Source organism: Geotrypetes seraphini, chromosome 3, assembly GCF_902459505.1.
Source record: "Geotrypetes seraphini chromosome 3, aGeoSer1.1, whole genome shotgun sequence".
Classification (NCBI taxonomy): Eukaryota; Metazoa; Chordata; class Amphibia; order Gymnophiona; family Dermophiidae; genus Geotrypetes; species Geotrypetes seraphini.
The window spans coordinates 56,044,975-56,063,902 of NC_047086.1; the positions used below are offsets into that span (position 1 = coordinate 56,044,975).

The 18,928-nt window shown below is 44.2% G+C and overlaps 1 protein-coding gene across 3 annotated transcripts in view; it reads left to right on the forward strand.

Moving 5' to 3' along the window:
- Nucleotides 1–18,928, forward strand: part of LMBRD1 (LMBR1 domain containing 1) — a 275,187-nt gene that overhangs the window by 11,593 nt on the left and 244,666 nt on the right. For 2 of the 3 annotated variants that reach the window (XM_033937922.1, XM_033937921.1), the window contains exon 2: nucleotides 16,565–16,741. In XM_033937922.1, coding sequence (XP_033793813.1) covers nucleotides 16,565–16,741 — 177 coding nt within the window. Of the gene's footprint in view, nucleotides 1–16,350; nucleotides 16,470–16,564; nucleotides 16,742–18,928 lie in introns of all 3 variants that reach the window. The other variant, XM_033937923.1, reaches the window with a different exon arrangement.

Here is an 18,928-nt window from a genome sequence, read left to right on the forward strand (position 1 = left end):
GTTGGAAAAATATAGGAAAGATTGATGTCATTGTACACTTCAGGATAAATAAGTTGGCTTGAAGTTATTTAGGAAAATAGAGGGCATAAGAGGTGTTAAGGACCATAATGTTTGGTGGTGATGCATCTGGACTTTCAATGCATGGTGACTGTGAGTTTGGATTTAGTCTTGCATTTTTTAGGAGTAGCTGAAGATGAGTTACATTCAGGAGCAGTAGGTAATTTTTCTGTCACCGAAGGGCTTATGATGCTGTGGTACCCAAGGCAGTGTTGGTGTCAAATGATCTACCCAATCAGAAGAAAGAAGGATTTTCTTTAATTATTCCCAGCTGGAAAGTGCTTCAGGTTGTACATTGTGAAATATTTAAACTTAACAGGGATGTAGCAGATATTGAATTATGCTGTTGCCTCTAGTAAACATGAAGTGATTTATCAGAGAAAGATTAATAAAACAGGTTAGCTAGGGGAGCATATAAGTGGAAAGAAGTGTGCAGTATCTAGAAGACTATGTGCGTTGATGTTGTCTGATATACCAGTATTGTCTGATATGCCAGTTAACCAGTATTCAACTAACTAGCACTCTCAACCAACCCAAAAATTGTTACTGGCACTCCTCTAACAACCTCCAAAGTCGTGTTCTCCTGACCCAACAACCCCCTCCCTCCAGCTCCCAAAGCATCTGCGGCAGCCATAAATCTCCCTCCCTCCAGCTCCGAAGCATCAGCGGCAGTCATAAATTCCCCTCCCTCCCTCCAGCTCCTGAAGCATCAGTGGCAGCCATAAATCTCCCCCCTTCTCCCCCAAAAGCAGCGGCCAGACCTGACAACCTCCCCTCTGGCCCCCAAAGCAGCAGTGCCAGTCTTGATAACTCCCCCTCATTCCCTCACTTACCTGAAGCAATATTAGTAGCTGGTGAGCAAAGGAAGTGCCTTAGGCTTCTTCCGGCCATCTCCAGTAGGGCCTTTCCACTGCCATGTCACTTTCAACATGCCACTTTCAACATGGCAGAGGAAAGGCCCTGCTGGTGCTGGCCAGAAGCTGCATGTTTACAGCGCTTCTTCTGCTCACTGCTGCTTTGGGTAAGTGAAGGAGGGAGTTGTCAGGGCCGGCTCTGCTGCTTCATGGGAAGGAGTAGGTGTGTGGGGTTGTCAGGACCAGCTACCATGGATGCTGTGGAGGGTGTAGGAAAGGTCTTGGATACTGGTTCTACCGAGAAGAGGAGATGGATGGATGCTGGACCCATAAGTGGGGAAGAAGGGGAGGGGGATAGAAAGTGGAGAGAAGGGGGGAGAAAAAGTGACCAAGAAAGAAGGGAAAAACAGATGCTGGATTGGGGGGGGGGGGAATGATAGAGTGAGGTTGGAAGGGAGACAAAACTATTTTTACAGTAACTCTCAAGCAACCAGAAACTACAGTTATCCAGCATCCACCAATCCCCATAGGTGCTAGATAACTTGACAGTCTAATGTAGTTCTTTATGGAAGTACTAGGTTTTTGGACATTATTGCTGGCTTGAAATTGTGTTTGTAATGATTGTATTAGTAGAATATAGTCATACCAGACTATATAGTATGTTCAGGAAGGAGTAGAAGGTGCCCTACAAAGGGTTTGAGTTTGAGACTGCTGCCCTAACACATCCACAGTTTAGTCTGATAGTCAATGTTCCTAGTGGTGAACAGGAGAAAGCTGAAACCCCTGTCCAACAAAGGTTACCCCAAATCAAGAATTTGTACAAATATATGCATTTTCAATCAAATGTGTATTCAATATGTATCAAAAGCCAATTAATTACAAAGGCAGCCTTTCCATAAAATTTCAATAAAACTATAATTTGCACAAAGGAGAAATCTCACAGAGTTTCACTATGTAACACTCGAATCTGTCCAGAGCTCTCGGCTTACTCTGGCTTTTCATCTGCTTATATACTGTTAAATGGCTGTATGTGACGTCTTCTCCCAGGCTTCACACAATTGGTCAGAAACTCTCTTTCATTCCATATAAGACATTCCTTACAGTTTACAGATACAATTAATTTTACTTTATAATCTAAATAACAATTTCTTGTTTAACTTATTAAACCTAAATGTTTGTTTATATAGCAACCCAATAAAATATAAAAGGATCACAATATAGCATACTCTGGAATTCAACATCTAAATTAGTCTTGCATTTCTAGTTGTGCCTTAGCACCAGCAGACATGCCTGTGGAGCAAAGATAAGGGAGATATCCCTGCTAGGCTGTTCATATACACCCTTGTACATTTTGAAAACAGCAAAACGCATATTCTGTATAACCTTGTTTGAATGATGCCCATTTCTTAAACACATGCAATGCAATTCTTTGTAGCTATTACAAAAAGGAAAAAAGAAATATAAAATTGTGTGTGTATGCTCCAGTATAACTTTGAAAGGCATGGACAGATTTCAACCAACCTTGGTATACATATCAATTACTATCTGGGGAAAAATACTGTGGGGTGTTTTATATAGATTTATATAGATGGAGCTGTTTAATCAATTGTGTGAAGCTTGGGGAATGATGTCACAAGGAGCTGGGCTGTCATTGCTTTAACAGTGCCTCCAAGGAAACATAAGGCAATTGGCCAAGTGCAATCAAAAGCTAAAAAAATGAAATGCCAGCGTACTCAAGAAAATCCCGAGAAGAGGAATACAAGACTTGCGACGCAGCGTGACAGAGCTGCTACATCTAGAGCTTCAGTACCAGTCCAGCAGCGTGAGGCCTAACTACAGGATATGAAATTGCTGCTATATCTAGAACTTCAGAGACAGTACAGCAGCGTGAGGCCAATTTTATTCCTTTTCCTATCTAATAAAAGATTAGAATAAATAAATAACCGGGCAACGCCGGGTAATCAGATAGTATCAAATAAACAAGGCTTTTAATTCTGTGATCTAATTAAATTTACAGTCATGTGGAAAAATGAGGACACCCCATGAAATATTCAGTTCTTTCTTAAGAAGTGTTCACATATCGATGTCAATCTTTTCTTTTTTTAAATTTATCTCTGAAAAGAAAGTGATGTAATTGCAAGTAAATAACAACAATATTCATTGATTTGCTCATCAAATAAAAGATATCCACAAAAATGTGTGTTCTAACAGGAATAAATTAGGAAACTCCCACATTTGAGCCACTTAAATTGGCTCAAATCACACACAGGTGAATCACATCAGATGCACATGATTAGAACATCGTTACTCAGCATTTTGAAGGAGGTTTGCTCTACTTAAACCTCAGACATTTGGTTTGGTGTGCTCATGATGTGCTGCGGTGAGAGTGAGAACACCATGGTGAGGTCAAAAGAGCTGCCTGAGGCCTTCAGAAAGAATATTATAACAGCTTATAAGTCTGGTAAGGGATTTAAAAAGTGATTGCTGATGTCAAAACTGAAATACACAGGCTTCAAAAATGGGTAAAATTTATTAACATTTTTGCTGCTGTTTGACTTGCAATATCCTTGCAAATAAATGAAAGCAAGCCTTGAAATTTTCATAGATGAATAGAAATCAATATTTGAGCAGATGTACCAAGCAAGAAGTCACCACTTAAATTTGTTACAAATCTATGGCACCCCAAAGATGAAGCCAAAAATTAGCGAATTGAGTTTTTAGCCAACTTTGGCATTGAGGCATCAGAAGAGTGCTTAACCTAGACTTTTAAAATTCTAAAAGCTTATTAAGTACAAAAAATTTGCATCAGTAGACTAAATTTCAGGCTGATGTTAGCAACACTATGTGTACAGGAGGCCCTTGAAGTTGTCCATTTCTTTTGTTCAAAACACACAAAAATTATAAGGTCTCTACTTAGGCACCTCTTGCTACATGAATTTCAGGTTTTAGGGTTTGAAACTTTGCATACACCACATCTAGCACACTTCCATTTTATAGACAGTCTCTTCTCGGAAGAGCTTACAATCTAACTTGGACAGCTAGACTTGACATATAGGAGAGGAGTAGAGTGTTGAAAGCAATCTTGACGTGGTAGGCTTTTAACTTGGATTTGATCACTGCCAGCAACGGAACCCACCGTAGGGATTCAGGTAGTTCCAAGCATACTGTCACAACCACACTACCAGCCCTGGCTTTGTCTCAGGGGAAAGTAGAATTAAAAATGGTCCCTGCTTAGAAGAGCTGATCAGATTACCAGCAAAGTTTTGGAATTGGCTGAATACCCCTCAGACAGTGAGACGGAGCAGGATAGGTATGAGCACAGTGTCGCCCAGAGAGCATGCCATACCGGATTAAAACTACTAAAAAGCCTGTTAGGGTTTCAGGGGAGAAATGGGAGCCTTATACAACCTGTGTCAATCAGAGCCACTGTTTGAATAAAGACTGATGATTGATTGAAAAACACCTCCCTTACCTTTTTTGTTGGTCTGTTCATATCCCAAGGCAAGGTGTTCTTCTGTCTGCCTATGAACAGTATTGACCAGCTGGTTCACCAAATTAAAATTTAAACTTATCCATGAGCACTAATAATAGCTTTATTTATATCCCTTCATACCTTTTCAGTTCAAGACGGTGTACAATAATAGAGGAATACACTGAGATTACAGCATTAATTTAGAGTGGGAACGTACAAGCAGAGGGCTGTTGCATTGTTTAGGTAATGGGATGGGGCATTTAGGAGGAGAAAATAGCCGGGACTTGGGCTATTAAATAAATTTGTCGAATAAGTGGATTTTTAGTGCTTTTCTGAATGAGTGGTATGAAGGAGAGTTCAGCCTTGGAGTGCTATTTTTGTTTTCCACTGTTCAGTATATTCCTATATACTAGGCAGGGGCCTAGTCTGACTCGCTTTAAGGGCCTCCTCATTTCCAAGGGGAGCCATGCCAGTCTTAGTGAGAATGCTGTTAAGCCCGCCTGCTAACCTGGGCAGGGGCCTAGCATATGACAGTACAGTGCAACAAGATAGAAGGGACGGAGTCTGGAATTGGCAGAGGAGGAGACAGGCACAGATAGGAGATGTTTAATCGAACTGTAACCTAAGAATTTTTATAAACTTTCCTTTTCTTCCTTTTTGTAAGCTTGTATGTGATGTCTTTGTATTGTGACCACTTCGCTGTTTGTTCAGCTCCTTTCATTGTAAACTGCCTCAAATCATCATGGCTTATATTTGATAACAAAATAGTGTAAAATCTTCGCTGATTGTCCAGCACATCTTGTTGTATTCGATGACTTTGTATTGTGACCACTTCGCTATTTGTCCAGCAGCTTTTGTTGTAAACTGCCTTGAATCATTTATTTATTTAAATTTTTATCCCGTCCTCTCAGTAGCTCAGAACGGTTTACAAGTAAACATTCACAATGGAGTGAATTGGACATACAAGATTATACAGTAGATTTAAATACTTGGACATACGAGACTGTGCAGCAGTGTAAATATAGGGACTATACAGCAAATTAAGAACAGTAGTTTAAATATAAGTAGTTTAGTTTAGATACAAGTTATTTGAGTATAGGCTGAGAGTGGACTATACAGAAATTTTTGGCAGAAGATTAGAATGGAGAAAGAAGGGTAGAGGTGGGGTTTAAGAGGTTGGGTGTAGACTGAGGGTGACCTTTAGTTGAAGAGGAGGGTCTTTACCATTTTCCGGAATGTCATTAGTGAGTTCTGTAGTCTGAGTTGGTTCCAGAGTTGGAGAATGAAGTGGCTGTTGGAGCGTTTGCGGGTGGTTTCTGAGAGGAGGGACCTTCCGGGGGGAATGCATAGGCGTATCTCCGTTTCTGAGCGGAGGGTGCGGGTGGGGATGTAGATGGGTAGTTTGGATTTTATATAGGAGGGGGTGGTGGCATAAATTCTTTTGTGTATTATTGCCAGGGCCTTGAATGCACAGCGTTGGCTAATTGGGAGCCAGTGTTCAGCGCGGAGTGCTGGGGAGATGGGATCATGGTAGTTGAGGCTGTGTAGAAGGCGGATAGCTGCATTTTGGACCCATTGGAAGTGCTTGAGATCTTTTTGGGTTATTCCATTAAATAGGGAGTTGCAGTAATCCATTCTGGAGAGGACATATGCGTAGAGGAGTTAGGCTAGGTCAGGTGTGGAGATGTAGGGTTTGATCCTTCTCAGTTGGCAGAGGTAGTAGAAGGAGGTAGAGACTACTTGGGATATGTGGGTGGATCGGGATAGGTGTCCGTCTAAGGTTACTCCTAGGCTGCGTACTTGATCTGTTGCCGTTAGTAGAGTGGAGTCCCATGATAGTGTTGGGCGTGTGTATTTGGTGTTTTTGTTCCTGATCCATAAGAGTTCGGTCTTAGAGGCGTTCATTTGTAGTTTGTTGTTTGTCATCCATGTTTTCATGTCATGACTTATATTTGATAACAATGTAGTGTAAACTCTTCGCTGATTGTCCAGCACATCTTGTTGTAAACTGCCTTGAACTTTCATGGCTTTGGTGGTATATAAGAATAAAATTATTATTATTATTATTATTATAGGAAGGTCTTACAAGCCGAGTGGCACTTGTGGGAGGGAACATAGGGGGAACTAAGAGAGATAGTGAGGGGCAGCTGAGGGAGTGCGTTTGTAGGTCAGTAAGAGGAGTTTGAATTGTATTCGGAAATGGATGGTTATGAAGTGACTTTAGGAGAGGGAAAATGTGAGTCGTGCAGCTGAAATTTGGACAGATTGAAGGGGAGAAAGATGGCTGAGTGAAAGACCTGAGAGTGGTGAATTGCAGTAATCCTAAGAGCAAGGTGATGAGGGCTTGGATAAGGGTTTTTATAGTATGCTCAGAGAGGAAGGGTCGGATTTTGGTAATATAGAGGAAGAAGCAGCAGGTTTTAGTAATATGTTGTATCTGGGTGGAGAAGGAGAGAGAAGAGTCAAAGATGACCCCAAAATTGCAAACGGACAAAACAGGGAGGATGAGAGTGTTGTCTACAGAAACAGAGAACAGGGGAATTGGGGAGGTGGGTTTAGGCAGGAGGATGAACAGCTCCATTCATCCCATGCTTTTTTAAAATCTGTCACCGTTTTCATCTCTACTACCTTCTTCAGTAGGGCATTCCAAGCATCTTTCACCCTCTCTGTGAAAAAGAATTTCCTAACGTTACTCCTAAGTCTACCACCCCACAACCTCAATTCATGCCTTCCTAGTTTTACCATTTTCCTTTCTTTGGAAAAGATTTGTTTCTCTATTAATACCTTTCAAGTATTTAAACATCTGTATCATTTCTTCCCTGTCCCTCTTCTCTTCTTCTAGAGCAGTGTCTTTCAAACTTTCACGAGCCAGGGCACACTAAAGTTAGTGGCCATGGCTCGAGGCACGCGCAAGTGTGTAGACGACCCACGGAGGAAACAGACGCTGAAATGATAGAGGAAATCAATCATAGATGTAGAATGGGTAACGTAACGATCATGGGAGACTTTAACTTTCCGGGGATAAACTGGAACCTTGGAACCTCAAACTGCGGCAAGGAAACAAAGTTCCTGGGCATGATAGGGGACTGCTTCCTAGAACAAATGGGAGAACTGACAAGAGGAACCGCAACCTGAATGGCATAACTGGAAGAACATCAGAAGTGGAAGTCACGGTCCCGCTGGGGACGAGCGATCACAGCATGATCAACTTTAAAATCGGCATCGGGAAGGGAAAACGAACCAAGACCCAAACCATAACCTTTAACTTCAGAAAAGGGAAATATGACAGCATGAGAGCCATGGTAAAAAAACGGCTCAAGAAGAGGACAGACAAACTCAAAACGGTCAAACAAGCATGGTCCCTATTAAAAAATACAGAATCTCTACATTCCGCAGATATCCAAAGGAAGGAAAAATAAGAACAAAGGAGAACCAGCTTGGGTAACTAAGGAGGTGAAGGATGTGATAAGGGAAAAGAGGAACTCATTTAAAAAATGGAAACATGAACAAACAACGGAGGCCTGAAACAGTCACAAGGTCAACCAGAAGAAATGTCACAAGGCGGTAAGAGACGCCAAAAAGGTCTATGATGAAAAGATAGTGCAAGAAGCCAAGAACTTCAAGCCCTTTTTTAGATACATAAAAGGAAAAAAAACCCAGCAAAAGAGGCAGTGGGCCCTCTCGATGACAAAGGAAGCAAAGGATACATCAAGGAAGACAAACAGATTGCAGATAGGCTAAATTCATTCTTTGCATCTGTCTTTACCAAGGAGAACACTGCATCAATACCTGAAACAGGGAGAGTATTCAAGGGAGAAATTGAGGAAAGCCTCACCACAGTGAATGTGGATTTGGACATGATATACTATCAGATCGACAAACTAAAAAGTGATAAATCCCCTGGACCGGATGGAATTCACTCGAGAGTGCTAAAGGAGCTTAAGGTAGAAATTGGAGAACTGTTACAGTCCCTAGCTAACTTGTCAATTAGAACCAGGCAAATACCAGATTACTGGAGGATAGCAAATGTCATTCCAATCTTCAAAAAAGAATCAAGGGGAGAACCGGGAAATTACAGACCTGTGAGTCTTACGTTGGTTCCTGGGAAGATGGTTGAAGCACTAATTAAGGATAGCATAGTACAACACCTGGAAAATCACGACCTGATGAGAGCTAGTCAACATGGTTTCAGGAAGGGGAAGTCATGTTTGACAAATTTGCTTCAATTTTTTGAGAAGATGAACCAACAAATTGATAGCAGAGAACCGGTGGATATAATATACTTGGACTTCCAGAAAGCGTTCAACAAGGTACCACACGCAAGGCTTCTGAGGAAATTACAAAGCCATGGAATAGAAGGGGATATACTAAGTTGGATAGGCAAATGGCTGGAGAACAGATTGCAGAGGGTGGGCATAAATGGGAAGTTCTCGGTCTGGGAGAAGATGACAAGCGGCGTGCCCCAGGGCTCGGTTCTTGGGCCCATCTTATTCAATATCTTCATAAATGACCTAGAAGAGGAAACAACAAGTAACATAATCAAGTTTGCAGATGACACAAAACTATGTCGGGCAGTTGGGTCGAAAATGGACAGAGATGCACTTCAAAGAGATTTGAACCAACTAGAGAAATGGGCGGAAAAGTGGCAGATGAAATTTAATATAGAAAAATGCAAAGTGATGTACCTGGACAGGAAAAACAAAGAACAAGAATATAAAATGTTAGGTGTAACATTGGATAATTGAAATCAAATTTTAGTAGCTGGACATCATTCACACCACATTTAACAAGGACTTTAAGGCTACACACTCACAATAAAACAACATATGAAAAATAATATGAATATAAGACCACGGAGAAAAATGAACCTCAATTGTGAGAGGCCAGGACTACACAAGTACCTGAACCAACTCACATCATCACGGGTTCATAAAAAACTCCGTATACATTGAAATGATTCTCATTCATACGTTTTTTCAAAAACTCTTTTTCTTTTTCAAACTTTTTCTGTGTGAGCCCAGTCAACAGTATTAATTTTTTATGATCTATTTTTCAGTGTGAACCAGAACCAAGCTAACTAACAATTTAACGAAGGCAACAGCTCAACTTCACAGGTGTAAGTAGTTGTAGAAGCCTGAAAATAATGCCAACAATAAGAGAAAAAAACGTTCACTCATCTGGACAAACGAGATGATTCAAAAGATTCCTCAGTTCGTGTCCCAACAGAAAAGTCGTTCTGTTTCTCCTACAAGGCTACTTCAGGGGAGTATTGCATTGTCCAAAAATTTTCACTTCTACCAACATAATCCATATAAAGCTGGCTCTTCTCCAAATGGTTCTGGGACTGTGAGACGCGCCCGGCTCGAACAAAAAGCTGAATCATCTCGTTTGTCCAGATGAGTGAACGTTTTTTTCTCTTATTGTTGGCATTATTTTCAGGCTTCTACAACTACTTACACCTGTGAAGTTGAGCTGTTGCCTTCGTTAAATTGTTAGTTAGCTTGGTTCTGGTTCACACTGAAAAATAGATCATAAAAAATTAATACTGTTGACTGGGCTCACACAGAAAAAGTTTGAAAAAGAAGAAGAAGAAGAAGAAAAAGAGTTTTTGAAAAAACGTATGAATGAGAATCATTTCAATGTATACGGAGTTTTTTATGAACCCGTGATGATGTGAGTTGGCTCAGGTACTTGTGTAGTCCTGGCCTCTCACAATTGAGGTTCATTTTTCTCCGTGGTCTTATATTCATATTATTTTTCATATGTTGTTTTATTGTGAGTGTGTAGCCTTAAAGTCCTTGTTAAATGTGGTGTGAATGATGTCCAGCTACTAAAATTTGATTTCAATTATTTTTTGTATACATTTTGATTTACTTAATTGAATCCCCTGTTATATTTAGGTGTAACATTGGGCAAGAGCGTACAAGAAAGGGACCTGGGGGTACTGATAGACAGGACCCTGAAGTGAGGAGTAGTGGCTCGTGGCCAGTAGGGGGTGATGTTTATGGGACGGTAGTGGAATGGATACCAGAACATGATAGTGCAGTATTGTTGTGGAGTTTTTCTACAAAAGTGCCTGTTTTTCGTATGATTCTGGGTACTTCTAGTTAGATACAAGCATATGTGTTAGTTAAGGCCACACCCAATGGAAGCGTACGAAAAAAGGTGAATAAAATATAAATGTAGCTAAAGCCAGAAAAACAGACTACAGATTAATATAAGGGAAAGAATGGTGTTCTTTTTATGTACTTTGCTGTTAGGCTAGATCATAGTGGAAATCATAAAGGATACATGGAATCCATTTTGGGTTCTCTGTCTTTTCTATATCTTCTCTGTCTTTGGACACCATTTTGTGCCAGTGACTAGTTTCTGTCTTCTTTGTCCTCTCTGTTTTTCTTTGTTTAGTTTTCCCGCTCCCAGCAGCGTGGTGTTAATAAATACCACATGTGCTTAGACTGGTTAGGAAGATAACGTGTCCCAAACTAAGATATAACAGGAATTAAGTATAGTTATGAATGAAAATTATGAATGTATGAAAGGCTTGGCCAAGCAAGTATGAATCAAGCAAATATGACTGGAGTGTGTGTATGGCTGTGTATTGAACAAAAGAATTGGTAGAAGAACATAATATATATATATATATATATATTTGCAACCTAAAGAAATTTAAAGGGCACGATATCTGGACATAATTAACCGTCTCTAGCATAGAGAGGGGGAACCAGCTCCTCCTCCTCCAGACTAAGGCTTCTGTGTAATGGCTATGTAATTTGAACCTGTCAATTTAGGGAGAGTCCTCTTTTCCTCTAAGGCTGACTAATTTTCAGCATGGTTCATAGGGCTGAGAACATTTCAGCATCTTTTTAACAAATAATTTCTCTTAATATACTTTTGTGAAAATTATGATTTATATTCAGAAACGACTATAAGCAAACATGTACTTTTCTGAAACTTTTGTCTTTGTCTAATTTGAAACACCTCGTTTGTTAATTGGTATTGGTTAAGAGACTGATGATGTCACAATGAGCTAAAAGTATATAATAGAGGGTCATGAGATCCTGAGGTGAGCTCGTTATCAGAAGGCCAGCATTTGGCAACTATAACGATCTCCCATTAGCGCAACTGTTAATGCAAGCAATTATGCTTTATTCTTTTGATCTCATAATGGAAAAATAGAAACAATAACTCAATAAATCTTAATTATAATTTTTAAAACCTTGCGCTGGTGTCATTTTGCATATTTTTTATTATTTTTCAAACCTTGAGCTTTCAAGAGGCGTCATGTCCCTTGCTCAGAAGCCGTCGGCTCAATGCGCAGCGGCGGCAAAGAAAGCAAACAGGATGTTGGGCATGATAAAGAAGGGTATCACGAGTAGATCGGCGGACGTCATAATGCCGCTTTATAGAGCAATGGTCAGACCACACTTGGAATACTGTGTCCAACACTGGTCTCCCTACCTAAAGAAGGATATAACCCTGCTGGAGAGGGTGCAGAGACTTGCCACGAAGCTAATAAAAGGTGTGGAGAATTTGAGCTACAAAGAATGCCTCGAAAAACTGGGATTGTTCACCCTCGAGAAGAGAAGGCTGCAAGGGGATATGATAGAGACTTTTAAAATACTAAAAGGTTTCGACAAAATAGAGCAAGAAACTTCGTTATTCACATTGTCAAAAGTGACTCGAACAAGAGGTCATGGACTGAAACTGAGGGGTGGCAGACTCAGGACTAATGTCAGGAAGTTCTGCATCACACAGCGAGTGGTGAACGCTTGGAATGCTCTCCCGGAGGAGATTGTGACAGAGACCACCATTCTGGGATTCAAGGGCAAGTTGGATGCACACCTTCTTGCAAATCACATTGAGGGATACTGGTGAACAAGGTGTCCATCAGAGAACACCTAGCTTAGCCTCCGCGTGTGCGGGTTGCCGGACAAGATGGACCTAAGGTCTGATCTGGTGAAGGCATTTCTTATGACATCCACACATGCACAGAGGCCCTCCAGACAGGCCCTGAAATGCCAGTAGGGTGTGCTAGCAGGGAAGTCTAATAAATATCAACTGAGTACCCCAACCACAGACCTCCCAAGCTCTACCCTAGACCCTCCCAAGCTCTTCCCCAGATCCTGCCCCCTTTATTAATTGTAATGCAATTTTTTCCATTAATTTTTCATATACATACAATATATACAGCAGATATAAATTCTCAAAACTGACACATTTCTATCACTATATTGAAAATGAAATCATTTTCCCTACCTTTGGTGTCTGGTGACCATATTTTTCTGGCTTTTAACTATGTTTCCAATGCCTTCTTATACATTGACTGTTTTTCTCTCCTTCTTCACTTTCTGCCTGCATCCATCTTTGGCATTAACTTAACATTCAATTTTTCTGCTTTCTTCTCAAAATCTACTTTTCCATGTCTTCCCTTCCTCTCTCTCTCCTTCCTTCCCTTCCCGTTTCCATGGTCTGACATCTCTCTCTCCTTCCCTCCCTCTTCCCAGTGGTCTGACATCTCTCCTATCCCCCTTCCCAGTCTGGCATCTCTCTCCTCTTCCCATAATCTGGTATCTCTCACTACTACTACTACTATTTCTATAGTGCTACCAGACTCCCCTCTTTCCCATCTATTCCCTGGTCTGGTATCTCTCCCTTCCTTTAGTCATCTCTCCTCCCCCCCCCAGTGTAACATTTTTCTCTCCCTTCCTCCTTTCTGCCCCCTGCAGTCCATCTCCCTTATCTTCCTCATTTCTGACCCCGCTCCCAGGCCAACATTTCTCCCTCCTTTCTATCCGTCCTACATTTCTTTCTCTCTTCCTCCTGCACGCTGCTTCTCCGATCCTCCTTCCCTTCCCTAACCAACATCTCTCTCTCTCTCCCTCCATGAGTCCAACTTGTCACTCTCTGTCCTCTCTTCCTTCCCCCGAGTGTGACATTTCTCCTTCCCTTCTTTCTATCCTCCCCATCCATCTTGCCCTCTCCATGAGTCCATCCCTTTTTGCCTCCTGTACCCTTTCTCTCTCTCTCTCTCTCCTTGTCTCTTCCCCCTTCCCACCCATGTTCTTTCCCCATGCATCATTTCTCCCTCTCCTCCACCCTATGTCCATTTCTCCCTCTCTCATCACTCTCTCTCCTCCTGTAACAATTTTCCTTCCTTCCCTCCCTCCCCCCAACTCCACTCACAGCTAATACGCTCACTCCCCATCCACCATTTCACCGTCTCCTCCAGTGTGTAGCATCTTTCCTTTCCCTCCCCTTCTGCCAGGTCCAGCAGCACCTCTTCTCCTTCCCTTTCCCTGCCCCCTGTCCAGGAGCATGTCTTCCTCTCCCCATGTCCAGCAGTACCCCTTCTCCCTTCCATTCTTCCCCTTTCCCCTGTCCAGCACTACCCCTTCTCCCTTCCCCTTCTCCGCTGTCCAGCAGTACATCTCCTGTCTCTAATGGCAGCTCACTGTGTGCTTTTAACTTGGCCACACAGCTGCCGCTAGGATTAATTTTGACACGGTTTCATCAGGCAGCCTCGGGGCCCTTTGCTAGGTCGGACCTGCCTAGCATAGGCCCTGAGGCTAGCTGATGAAACTGTGTCGAAATTAATCCTAACGGCAGCTGTGTGATCAAGTTAATAGCACACTGAGCTGTCGCTGCTGCCAGGTGGGGGTGAGGTGCAGAGAGAAGACGTGGAAGGCAGGATACGTGACGGCTGCAGGGGGGGTACAGAGAGAGGGCGCGGAAGGCAGGATACGCGATGGCAGCAGGGGGGCTGTAGAGAGAAGACATGGAAGGCAGCTACGAGAGATATGTGATGACAGCAGGAAGATGCTGCCAGTAGACGCGCAGCGCCAGCATGTGAACCTCTGGCTCTACAGGAGGTGCCTCTTGCAGCGAGAGGCAAGTCAGCTAGCCAACGCTTCTCTTCCTCCTCAGTATGCCACAGCACACTTGGAATTTCAGGAGGCATACTAGTGTGCCGCAGCACACAGTTTTCGATACAGTGTTCTAGAGTATGCATATTCAAGTCTTCCAGTCTCTTCTTGTACATCTTTTGGCACAAGCCCCATACTGTTATTGTTGCTTTTTTTTAGACTGTTTTAAGTCTTTTTACATCCTTAGCCAGATATGGCCTCCAAAACTGAACACAGTATTCCAAGTGGGGCCTCACCAATGACTTGTACAGGGGCATCAACACATCCTTTCTTCTGCTGGTTATGCCTCTTTCTATACATCCCAGCTTCCTTCTGACTATAGCAATTGCCTTGTCACACTGTTTTGTTTCCTTCAGATTCTCAGACACTATCACCCTAAGGTCCCTCTCCCTGTCCATGCATAAAATACAGGACCACATACTAAAAGTCCTAATATACACAAACAAAACCCTAAGATGCATGTAGTACAACACTAGCGAAAAACTGTACAAACAAATGCATTTCTTCCTGAACAGTGCAAAGTATAGACAACAGATACAAATTCTCAAAACTGACATATTTCAATCATGGAAATGAAAATTAAAATAATTTTATCTACCTTTGTTGTCTAGTGATTTTATTTTTCTAATCATCTTTTCCCAGTTTCTGGCTGTACTTCTCTCTGTGCTCTTAACTGTTTCCAGGACTACCTTATCCATTTGCTGTTATACTTTCTTTCACTTTCTGTGCTACATCCATCTTTGGCATTAACTTTTAACAGTCAACTTTCTTCCATTTTTCTGCTTCATTCTCAAATCTGTTTTTCCATGTGTTCCCCTCCTCTCCATTCATATGCACCATCTCCTCCCTCCTTCTGTCTCCCTTATTCCCATCAATCCTAAACAGCATTTCTTCCATCTCTCTTCTCTTCCCCACTCCTCCCATCCCTGTGTACCATCTTCTCCCCCTTCTTATGGTCTGGTAACTTTCTTCTGTCATTCTCACAGTCTGGCATATTCCTTTCCTTCTCCCTCCCCCTACTGTGGTCTGGCATCTCTTTTTTTCCTTCTCTCCCCTCCCCCTTCTCATGTTCTGACATCTCTTTCCCCTGATTCCTTTCCCTCCTACCGAGGTCTGGCATCTCTCTCTCCTTCCCTCCCCCTTTCCCTTTCCAGAGGTCTGACATCTCTCTCCTTCCTGTCCCCTTTTTCCATGGTCTTTTATTTCTCCTTGCAGTCTGGCATCTCTCCCCTCCTTCCCTTCTCTTTTCCTCCCCCCACTGTGGTCTGGCATATCTCACTCCTTCCCTTCTCTGGCATCTCTCCTTCCATCCATCCCTCTTCGTCCCCCACTGTGATCTGGCATATCTCTTTCCCCTTCTCTTCCATTCCCCCTCCTGTGATCTGGCATTTCTCTTCTTTCCTCTCCCTTCTTTCTTCCCACAGAGATCTGGCATCTTCTTACCCTTTCCTCCCTATCTCCACAATCCAGCATTCCGTAGTACCCTGTCTCAACTCCCGACAGAATGCGGCACTTTTTTTACCCTTTTTTTTCCTAACGTTGTACTCTTCGGGCTGCAGGCAGCATCACTAAAGAAATCACGCTGCCCTCGGTGGCCCTAGAAGCTTTCCCTTTGTCTCCATTGTAGGAAGCTGTAGAAAAGGGAAAGTTTCTGGGGCTGCCAAAGACAGTGTGCTTTTTTTTTTTTTTTTTGCAGCCCGAAGTGTGCAGCGGTAGAAAAAAAAAAGGTTAAAGTGCCGGATTCTGCTGGGGTGGGAGAAAAATTCTGGGCAGGCTCCATGGGCTGCCCCAGAATTAGAGGGCTGCTATCGGCTTCGTGGGCCTTGCAATGAAGACCACTGATCTAGGAGTTATCTGTAGAATTTCCCACACTCTAGTGCAGGTTGCACTCAGGTTGGTGACATTTTTGTTTTCAACTTGTTATGTACTGTATTGCAAATGGTTAAGTTATTGTTTCATCTGTTATATGTTAATGATATGAGCAGAACAGACATGTTTCTCAGGGAATGTCCCCGTACACTTCCCTATTCTGTTTCTTCTCTAGGGTTGACCATCTGCTTTGGTACAAACTGAGGAATTGGGAAGACAGCTCAGGGGGATTGGAGGCAGAACACAGAATGCTAATGAGGCTTTCTACAAGAGTTCTTGCAAAATGGGATTACGGTAACTTTCCACTTGTTCAGAAATAATGTGTCTGTCTACTAGAAAGATTACCGAGGTAAGAACCTAATTTTCCATATATATGTTTTATCTTTCAGGCTATTATGGCTTTCTGCTGGGTATATGTGCGCAAATATCAGAGTCGACAGGAAAGTGAAGTGATCTCAACTATAACGGCCATTTCTGCCCTGGCTATTGCACTTATTACCTCAGCACTTCTTCCAGTGGATATCTTTCTAGTTTCATTCATGAAGAATCAAAATGGCACATATAAGGTACTAAAGTGCTTTTTGTCTCAACTACTGGTGTTTTGGTATGATTAGTGTGTTGAAATAGCATTTCTTGTCAGGTTACCCTGCTTTGTGGTGTTTTGGTCTCTTTTTAAAGAAAATGCTGGCATTCCATTTTATTTTATTTTTATGTTTATTTTTTTTAAATTGTAAATTGTCTTGATGTTTGTAATTTAGGCGTGTTACTAAGGCGCATTAACCATTTTAGCGCACGCTAAATATTAGCGCACGCTAAATGCTAGCGCGTCCATTATATCCTATGGATGCATTAGCATTTAGCGCGTGCTAAAACGGCTAGCGCGCCTTAGTAAATGAATCATAAACCCTCCTGTCAAACCTGTTTCAACCTGTTTAATTTTTCTTTGATCTACCAGAGACTCCACAGAGTGAAACCTTGCTTTACTCCTTTTAAATTAAGATTTTTTTAAAAAATTGTCTAATGCCAAGAAGTTGCAACTGAGCGACAATGATCTGGAAACATCTTCCATACAGAATGCAGTAGAGTGATCTGAGCAAATGGTGTGACACATGGCTCAAGTCATAGCATCACATGCTCTATGAAAGGGGTTTCCAGATCATTATAGGCAGCACTGCTTCTGTTAGACTTACCGTATTTTCGCGGATATAACGCGCACCCGTGTAAAACGCGCACACGGGTATAGCGCGCAGAAACCACAATATTATGTATAAAAACTTTTGTATACCGCGCTCACGGGTATACCGCGCATGCTGCCCGACTGTCCTTTCGCCCGCCCCGACTCTCCTCTGGCCACCCCGACTCTCCTTTCGCCCGCCCCGACTCTCCTCTGGCCACCCCGACTCTCCTTTCGCCCGCCCCGACTCTCCTCTGGCCACCCCGACTCTCCTTTCGCCCTCCCCGACTCTCCGTGTGCAGTCCCGACTCTCCGTTTACCCGCCCTGCCCTGCCCCCCCCCCGGCAGGACCACTCGCACCCCCACCCCGAAGGACCGCCGACTCCCCGACAATATCGGGCCAGAAGGGAGCCCAAACCCTCCTGGCCACGGCGACCCCCTACCCCCACCCCGCCCGACGCCCGATTCACCCCCCCCAGCAGGACCGCTCGCACCCCTACCCCGAACGACCGCTCGCACGCGCTCCCACCCGCACCCGCGATCGGAGCAAGAGGGAGCCCAAGCCCTCTTGCCCGGCCGACTCCCCGACAATATCGGGCCAGGAGGGAGCCCAAACCCTCCTGGCCACGGCGACCCCCTACCCCCATCCCGCACTACATTACGGGCAGGAGGGATCCCAGGCCCTCCTGCCCTCGACGCAAACCCCCCCCCCCCCCCCCAACGACCGCCCCCCCCCAAGAACCTCCGACCGCCCCCCCAGCCGACCCGCGACCCCCCTGGCCGACCCCCACGACACCCCCACCCCCCTTCCCCGTACCTTTGCTAGTTGGCCGGACAGACGGGAGCCAAACCCGCCTGTCCGGCAGGCAGCCAACGACGGAATGAGGCCGGATTGGCCCATCCGTCCCAAAGCTCCGCCTACTGGTGGGGCCTAAGGCGCGTGGGCCAATCAGAATAGGCCCTGGAGCCTTAGGTCCCACCTGGGGGCGTGGCCTGAGGCACATGGTCGGGTTGGGCCCATGTGCCTCAGGCCTTAGGTCCCACCTGGGGGCGTGGCCTGAGGCACATGGTCGGGTTGGGCCCATGTGCCTCAGGCCACGCCCTCAGGTGGGACCTAAGGCTCCAGGGCCTATTCTGATTGGCCCACGCGCCTTAGGCCCCACCAGTAGGCGGAGCTTTGGGACGGATGGGCCAATCCGGCCTCATTCCGTCGTTGGCTGCCTGCCGGACAGGCGGGTTTGGCTCCCGTCTGTCCGGCCAACTAGCAAAGGTACGGGGAAGGGGGGTGGGGGTGTCGTGGGGTCGGCCAGGGGGGTCGCGGGTCGGCTGGGGGGCGGTCGGAGGTTCTTGGGGGGGGCGGTCGTTGGAGGGAGGGAGGGGGGTTTGCGTCGAGGGCAGGAGGGCCTGGGATCCCTCCTGCCCGTAATGTAGTGCGGGGTGGGGGTAGGGGGTCGCCGTGGCCAGGAGGGTTTGGGCTCCCTCCTGGCCCGATATTGTCGGGGAGTTGGCCGGGCAAGAGGGCTTGGGCTCCCTCTTGCTCCGATCGCGGGTGCGGGTGGGAGCGCGTGCGAGCGGTTGT